Source organism: Moschus berezovskii, chromosome 22 (assembly GCF_049115385.1).
Source record: "Moschus berezovskii isolate FMDL1 chromosome 22, NW_MosBer_1.0, whole genome shotgun sequence".
NCBI classification, from domain to species: domain Eukaryota; kingdom Metazoa; phylum Chordata; class Mammalia; order Artiodactyla; family Moschidae; genus Moschus; species Moschus berezovskii.
In genome coordinates this window covers 15,019,876-15,028,670 of record NC_142481.1, presented here as the reverse complement: position 1 = coordinate 15,028,670, position 8,795 = coordinate 15,019,876, and the positions used below count along the sequence as shown (strand labels likewise).

General features: G+C 53.1%; 1 protein-coding gene across 1 annotated transcript; it reads right to left on the bottom strand.

The window, feature by feature from the left end:
• Nucleotides 1-1,962: 1,962 nt before the first annotated feature.
• Nucleotides 1,963-4,200, bottom strand: LOC129546856 (galectin-7-like). The gene is made up of 4 exons (XM_055412229.2): nt 4,106-4,200; nt 3,628-3,716; nt 2,780-2,981; nt 1,963-2,150 (listed from the first exon to the last, which is right to left on the bottom strand). Exons 1-4 carry the CDS (start codon nt 4,118-4,120, stop codon nt 2,037-2,039), a joined length of 420 nt encoding a protein of 139 aa, XP_055268204.2. The 5' UTR covers nt 4,121-4,200; the 3' UTR covers nt 1,963-2,036.
• Between the last annotated feature and the right edge of the window lie 4,595 nt (nt 4,201-8,795).

Genomic DNA, 8,795 nt, shown 5'->3' with positions numbered 1-8,795 from the left:
CCAGTGGATGCCAGAGTGGTCTCCGCAGGGGACTCCTTATTCCACTGTCCCCCAGAAACACACTCAGAAGAAGGGCGGGGCATGGCGACAGGTAGCTGCAGTTGGAGGTTTGCAAAGTGCAGGATAAGTTTGGGTCATGAAAGGGCGCCCGGGCTTGGTGGTCCCACAGGATTTTGCGCCCTTCTTCAAGGTGCGTCTGTGCTAAGTCGCTTCAGTCGTATCCGACTCTTTGCGACCCAATGGACTGTAGCCCTCCAGGCTCCTCTGTCCATGAGATTCTCCAGGTAAGAATACTGGAGTGGGTGGCCATTCCCTTCTCGAGGGAATCTTCCCCGACCCAAGGTTGCGATGTGGGCGGCGGCCAGGAGGGGGCAGCATGTCACTGGCTTCGGAAGGTTCTAGGCTGAGAAACATCCAGCCGGGGGAGAGGCTCTGGACTTTCCAACTCATGGTGTGCTGTGCACGCTCCCTCCAACCTCTCTCCATCAACAGCTTGAGACCCTCCGCTGCTGCGAGCACCTCAGAGAGGGTGCGGGAGTCGGCGGGGGGCGGGGGGCGCTCCCGTGCTATGGGCTTCTCTCCCCCAGTGGGCAGAAAATCCCCTCCCTGGCACTCGGGGCTGACTTGGCTGGCTTCTGAGTGTACCCCGCCTCCCGTTCCCCCTCCAGGATCCCTGGGGGAAGGGGCAGTTGCAGGGCCATCAGGCAAGCCGAGGAGGAAGAAGTGTGAGAACAGCGCCCTAGACGGCAGCAGGGACACAGGAGCCAGCACTTCGCGTGCCGGGCCCCACCAGTGCGCGTTTGCCTCCTGGCGCGAACTAGAGGAGACTGTCCCATCTCCGGGACAGACAGAGAAGTAGGCCGGCAATGCCCGGATCCCTTCCAGGCCTGAACCCGTCCCAGCGGAGGGCTGGAAAGCCTGGGGAGCCAGGAAGCGGGGGCAACTGCACAGAAAGGCCGAGATTCACACATCATCTCCACGAGACTGGGGTCTCCAACGGACCTGTTTGCAGGCTGACCAACTCGGGAAGGGGGGCTATGGTACCCGCAGAGGAGGCGCCAAGGGTGGGCTTAGTAGTAGAGCGTGCTCAGACTCTGCAACCCCATGGACCGTAGCGCGCCAGGTTCCTCAGTCCATGAGATTTCGCAGGCAAGAATACCGGAGTGGGTTGCCATTTTCTCCTCCAGATCTTCCAGACCCGAGTCTCCTGCGTCTCCTGCACTGGCAGGCGGGTTCTTTACCACTGAGCCACCTGGGAAGCCCAAGGGAGGGCTTCGGTTCAGTTCAGTCGCTCAGTCGTGTTCGACTCTTTGCGACCCCATGGACTGCAGCACGCCAGGCTTCCCTGTACATCACCAACTCCGGGAGCCTACTTAAACTCATGTCCATCGCTTTGGTGAGGGCTTGGGCTCTTCCAAACTCCTTCAGTCAACTCCACCGCATTATCACCAGGCTCCTCCGTAAAGTGCAGCAGGAAGGCGAGTCAAAACCCCACCCCTACACTCTCCAAGTCTCCAGGAACCAAAATTGCCCTCGGAGATTCATGGTTGGACCCACCTGGGCCACTTTGTGACCATTAGCCAGTGTCTTTACCTCTCTTTCCTGATAGCTCAGTTGAAGAATCCCCCTACAATGCAGGAGACCCCGGTTCGATTCCTGGGTCGGGAAGATCCGCTGGAGAAGAGATAGGCTACCCACTCCAGTATACTTGGGCTTCCTTTGTGGCTCAACTGGTAAAGAATCGCCCGCAATGCAGGAGACCTGGGTTCGATCTCTGGGTTGGGAAGATCCCCTGAAGAAGGAAAATGCTCCCCACTAGTGTTCTGGCCTGGAGAATTCTATGGACTGTACAGTGCATGGGGTCGCAAAGGGTCGGACACAACTAAGCGACTTTCCCTTCACCTCTCTGAACTTGCTACGCTCTTCTATATGAAGGAGACGCTGACACAAGGGAGGCGCACAGATGACCGACTACAGACTTTATTTGCCGTCCAAGACCCCCTGCACCCGGTCTTCGCCCGCCCTCCTGGGAAGGCTCAGAAGATCTTCACCAGCTCCAGCTGCAGGTCCCCGCCCACCTCCAACGCGCGCACGCGCCCTGGAGGGATCCGGTACCGGAAGTGGTGGTATTCGGAGTCTGCGATCACAGCCTGCAGGCGCAAGGGGACGGGGCTTAAGGTTCCCCAGGCAACTGCGGGGTCATTCCCGGCTCGTACCCACGCGGCGTGACCTGGGCACGCACGCAAGCCCGCATTGAGAAAGAGGTCTATTATTCATTGAAACCCCTTGTCATGAGGATTAAATAAGTGTTGACACCTGAGTGCTTTTTAAGCTTTGGCAGTGGATGCAGTTGCCAGGATTCCTGGATGCATCGCCTTCCTCTGACGCACAGAAAGGGAAGAACAGCCCGGGTAGCGGAGGGTCTTCAGTGACCACCCCCGGCTGGCACTTATTCGGGGTCCTGTCTTCCAAGTCGTCCATTCCCCTGTCCCAAAACTGTTACCTCAGATGCCAGTGGACAGGGAACAAGATAGAGGATGTCCACATCTTCCGGCTGGACTCCCACCCTTTGAACACTTGGCTCTCACTGTCTCGTCCTTCCTACCCACACATGCCTGCCCTCTGACAGTAGTGCGCTTGCGCCAGGGGAGGTGAGGGACTGGGGAGGCCCTGCCCACCTTGGCCACGCCTTTGTTCCCAACCTCTGCCAAGAGCCTTCCTGGCCTTGCCAAGGGAAGAGACGTGGGTGTCGGAGCCCGCCCCTGTGCAAGAGACGCACCTTGAAGCCTTCATCGGTGGCGATGAGGAGCACGTCGAAGGGCTGCCCTCGCTGGAAGGGAATGCCTGAGCCCCGCTCCTCTGCACCCCAGGCGCCACGCTCCAGGGAGTTGAAGACCACTGTGGATTCGTCCAGGCGGGGGTTGAAATGCAGGGCGGTGTCACTGCCTGGCTCCTCACTGCACAGCAGGTTCACGTAGAACCTGGCCGGTGGTGAAGAAGAAGAGCGTTGGATAGAGGAGTTACCCTTTGCCAGAGCATATTTAGAGGGACCTGAGAACCACAACCAGGGGAAAAGGGGTGGTGGACTGGAGGCCATGGAGCCCCGATTCCAGGGCACCCCAAAACCAGTGGGAGACCTGGACACACATTCACCTAGACCGTGGTCACTGTGCTGTGGCCTGGGTCCCCCTCATTTCCAGAGTCTGAGAGATGCCAAGGACTCATGGTCCTGAAGACCAGGGTGCTCCCAGTTCTCAGAGGGCTGGGACAATACCAGGCACCCGAAAATTCCCAGGCACTGTAGATTCTCAGAAATCCCGAAGATCCCCACCCAGGAAGCCCCAGGATTGATTGCCTAGGCCTCCTACATGCCCAGGGCACCTCTGATTCACAGGTTATATTTCCAGAGTGGCTGTGGACTTGAACTTGTCATGATATTGCCCTGGAACCCCCCGATTCTTTGATGTAGGGTCCCCACCTGCACAGTCATGGGACAGATAAGTGAAGACATCAGATTCCAGGAGGGTGGGCAAAGTTGGCCTGGGGCTTTGTTCTCTGGGCTGTAACAGTGGGCTTCACTGAGCCTGGAAACCTCCACCTGTTACCGCTGAGGCTCGGGGGTCTCACCTGCCAGCCTTGTCAGGGACTAAACCACGAATTCTCAACACGGTGCCCACGCGGATGCCCTCGGGCAGCGAGGTCTTGTGAGGGACGTTCTGCAGCAGCCAGGGTGGATCAGGGAGGCAGAGGAGAGAGACAAGAGGGTCAGCTGTGGGGAGAACCTGACCACGACGAGCGTAGCAGAATCAGAGAGAAGAAAGGGCACACAAATGCGGGAAAGAGAGCCGGGCCAGAGAGGAACACCGAGAATCCACAGGAAGACATTCAGAGGACAGAAGGATAGATAGTAAGGGGAAACCATGCGGGGAGGGGGGAGAGCACGGGGACCGATTGGATGAACCCAGAAACCGCAGCCAGAACATCCTAGCACACTGGAATGCCCACTCTCTCCTTGAAACAGGAGGCCTCAGCCAAGCCCCAGCCCCTCCCCACTGCCAGTGCAGCCTTGGGTCCAAACCCCTCAACCCCCCTCCCCAGCACTCACAAAGCTCCTGGCCATGGCTGGAACAGCGGGACAGCAGTGGCAGTGGGGGGTATGGTTGCTGGGACCTTAAGTAAAAGCAGGGCGGGCCTGGCCCTGGTGACTCACCCTTTCCACACCCACCACCTACACCTGGCACAGACCCTGGCCCTGGGGCCATGCTGGCCTAGCACCCTCTTTCTAGGGCCTCTGATGCCCCTGCCATCCTGAGGATTCCCAGGTGTCCAGTCCCTCCCCTTTGAGCTGATAGTGATAGGAACAGTTAACAATAATAATCACAACAGCACAGCGCACAGCATGGAAGGCTCTTTGAGACACCGTCCCTCCAGCCCTACCTTCCTGCTGCCTGGTGGAGAGAGAAGACTCTCACATCCATTTCATCATGGAAAATCTGAGTCCTGAGAGGTGAAGCTATGAGCTGAAACTGCACCCTCTCTCCCAGGTTAGGACCTGCTGCCTAGGGCTAAGGATGGGTCGCCCCTGAAATTCCAGTTGATGCTTCTGTAATATAATAATAACCATGGCAACAGCATAATGACAGGAAAGGCAGCTAAGAGGGACAGGGTATTCTGCCCAGTGGTCAAAGCTTAATCCTTGGTGCCTAGCACGGTGCCTGGCACACAGCAAGCGCTCAGTAAATGTGGAGAAAGAAAGAAGAAAAGATACCGAGAAGTGCCACTGACAAAGCCTCGGGCTCGTCTGCGTGTGGGAGCGACCACTGATCTCTGACCGGCCACTGAGAGCAGGGCCACTGATCTCCCTTATCTGACAGATAAGGAAACTGAGGCTCAGAAAGGAGAAGCAGTTTGCCCCAGAAACACAGCTAAGCAGAACCATGTGGCCCGTGTGTCTGGCTTTCTTCATCTCTGGAAGTTCCTCTCTGGTGTTTTCTGTCTCCAGGATGCCCTAGTCTCTCTGGCTGTCCTGTGTCTCTGTCCTTCCCTGTCTCTGACTCTCTCTCTCTCACATGTTCCTGTCTGTTTCTCTTGTTTGAGTCTCTCTCCTTCCCCTCCCAGAATCACCTCCTCTCTCCCACTAGGTGTTCAGGATAAGGGAAGGGAGTGGGGAGGGGAGGAGGGGAAGGGTATCCTAGGACCCACCCCCAACCCAGTCCAAGGAAGAGAGAAATGTGGGCCTCTCTGCCCAGGCCAAGTCCCCACAGCCCAAGGCTCCCGAAGGGGCATGCAGGTATGAAGGGTGGTATGAGAGGGAGAATGTTGATAGAGGGTTCTGGAAGGCAGGGAAGAGGGCAGTGGGGAGCTGAGCAGAAACTCCTTCTAGAAGCCCCGGCAGCCTACCACTCCATTTCCATCTCCCCACCCCACCCACCCCTGTTGGTGCCCCACCTGGCAGAGGGAGAAAAGGCCTGGGGCTGAGTCAGGAATGGAGACTTTGGGTGGAGACAAGCAGAGTCAGAACCGGATCCACCGCCCTCAGCCTCCCAGCCTCCAGCCCTATCACAGCACAGTTGATGCAGCCGGTGGGGCAAGCATCTCAGAGTAAGGGTGGGAAACTGCGTTTGGGTGGTGGCTACAGTCACCTCCATTTGGCAGAAGAGAAAGTGGGTTTTGAGAGGGCCAGACTCTCCCCAAGGCCTCATGGGGAGGACGGGGCCAGGGGCTGGAGCTGATCTGTGTGCCAAGTCACCTACCTCATGGAGATTTTAAATAGAGCGCACAAGGACTTCCCGGGTTGGTCCAATGGCTAAGACTCCGTGCTTCCAATGCAGAGGGCCTGTGTTCGAGCCCTGGTCCGTGAACTAAGATCCCAGATGTTGCAGCTCAGCTTGGACACTGAAGTTAGAGAAACCTACACACTGCAACAAAGACCCAGCACATCCAAAATAAAATAAATAAAAGTATTTTAAAATCTGTAGAGGACTGTGGGGTTTGAGGTGATGGCATTGACGTCTGTTCAGATGGAGAGTTTCCCAGAATGATGGGTTCTGTTATTCCGATCAGTAATCGCGTGCCTTTTGTATATGTCATTCTGGATATTGCTGTGTATCCTGGTAGTTCATCTTTTCCTGATTTCTTCTGCATATTCAACTGTCTCTGGATATTTCTCCACATGCTGCCGACCTGCGCGTCCAGGCTTGTTTTTGATGTTTGGCCAAATGAGGCATTCAATCTGTTATCAGTTTGATTGCTGGTTCATTTCTCACAACTCAGATGTGGGATGCATTCTTATTCATCTGTGTTGATTATCTTCTATCAGTTTAGAAATAATATACTTGGTATCTTTTTTGTTTTTTTTAACTTCTAAATAAGTGGTGAATGTAGTTATTTCCCAATACTCTTTTTGTTTTCCCAAGCTATATGCCACATTCATAAATCAGAATCACCCAGGTTTCAACAGAATACTTCAATGAGTCTTGATGATATACAGACTTGGACAACCACCACCCCAATCAAGGTTTATCTCTGAAAAAGTCTGCCCTCCCCCCGCACCTACCCCAGGAAACACTGTCATCCTTTAGTATTGAGCCAACATGTTCATTTGCCATGAAAATAAAAAGAAGGATGCCCAGCAGATTGTGTGTGTCTCTCCTTCCACCTTCCAGAATCACCTCCTGCAGAAATAACTGGGAGAGGGCTTCCACGGTGGTCCAGTGGTTGGTTAAGAATCTGCCTTGCAATGCAAGGGACACTGGTTTGATCCCTGTTCCCGGAAGAGCCCCCATGCCGTGAAGCAACTAATCCGTGGGCCACAATTACTGAGCCCATGCTCTGGAGCCCTCGTGCTGCAACTATTGAAGCCCGTGTGCCTAGAGCCCGTCCTCCATAAAGGAGAAGCCACCGCAATGAGAAGCTGGCCACCACAGCTAGTGAGGAGCCCCCACTCTCTGCAAATAGAGAAAGCCTGGGTGCAGCAATGAAGACCCACCACAGCCGAAAAATAAAATACATAAAGAAAAAGAAACAACTAGGGTGAGAAGTAATACTAAGTGCCCCCACAGTGGTTCCAGGAATTGAAAATCCCAGGCTCTGTCAATGTCAGCTTCTTGGTTACTATAGGTTGGTTTTCATATTCAGTGAAGATGTCCCAGGAGCTGCTTTGGTTTTGTAAATTACCTTCCCAGTGAGGAAAATGACGTTTTAAATATCTGATTTTTTCTGGGTTTTTTTTTTGGCCTTGATGCATTGGGCTTGCAGGATCTTATTCCTGGACTGGGAATTGCCCTGGGCCCTCGACAGTGAAAGCTGAATCCTAACCCTTGGACCACGAGGGAATGCCCCCAAATTGGGCTTTTCTTTTTAATTTATTTTTTAAAATGTATGTATTTACTTGCCTGAGTCAGGTGTTAGTTGCACCTTAGTTGCCCTGCTGCATGTGGGATCCTAGTTCCCCGACCAGGGATCGATCCCACTGGAAAGCGGGTTCTCAACCACTGGCCCACCAGGGAAGTCCCCCATTCTAACCATTTTTTAAATGTACAGTTCAGTGGCCTTAAGTACTTTCCCATGTTGTGCAACCCTTACCACCAACATCTCCAGCACTTTTTCACCTTCCCCAACTGAAACTTGTACCCACTAAACACTCACTTTCTCTTCCCCTATCCCCAGCCCCTGACCACCACCATTCTACTTCCTGTCTCTGTGAATTTGGCTGCTCTGGGTACCTTGTATAAGTGGAGTCATACTTGCCCTCAGTGATTGATGAGCATTATATACACATAAAAGAGAAAATCAGTTGTAAATACCTGTGTGTGTTGAAAGGTGACAAATATGTCACCCAAAATATGCCCTTCGGTATAAGGATTATTTTGAGCTCTCAGCACTTGAAAAACAGCAAACACAGGAAGGTCGTTCTAATCTCCACTTTTCTCCTGAAAACAGAAGATAAAAACTGCCAAGTGAAAATGCTCTACTTGTACCCTAAGAAAGCAACAATTTTATCAGTAAGGTGAGACCTAGGGAGACCTTGTTAAAATAATTCTTGTCTGGGACTTCCCTGGCAATCCAGTGGTTAAGACTGCACTCCCACTTCAGGGGAACTAAGATCGTACCTGGCCATTGCAGCCAAAAAAAAAAAAAAAAGATTCGTATCTTCCTTTAGCCTCACCACATATTAGTTTAGTTACTTTTCCACAATTCCTTTCATTGTTCTTAACTTGTAGGTGTAGCTGCTTCTTTGTGTTTATTTCCTTATGAGGGCTCCAGGATCATGTAAAACATTTAAATGTGTATTAATTTCTTCTGTGTTGATTTGGTATGTCAGTTTAATTCTCAGGCCTTGCCGAAAGAAAAAAAAAAAGGAAGATAAAGGTAAAAATTTGCCCACCCTACCCTATGTAGACATACACTTGTCTTCCTGTATTCCCACCTGGTCCCCCCAGAGGGCCTGGGAGCAGAGACATCTGAATGGCAGTGAGCACACTTGAACTCAGGCTTCCCTGGTGGCTCCAATGGTAAAGAATTTGCCTGCATTGCAGGTGATCTGAGTTTGATCCCTGGGTCGGGAAGATTCCCTGGAGAAGGGAGTGACTACCCACCCCAGTATTCTTGTTGGAGCATCCCAGGGACAGAGGAGCCTGGCAGGCTACAGTCCATGGGGTCACAGAGAGTCAGACACAACTGAGCAACTAACACTTTCACTTTTCACACACTGGCACCCAGATCTTGGTTCCTAAGGACCATATGTTTCTCTACTGAAGGAACTACTGTAGAAATGACTGCTTCCCAGGCTCAGA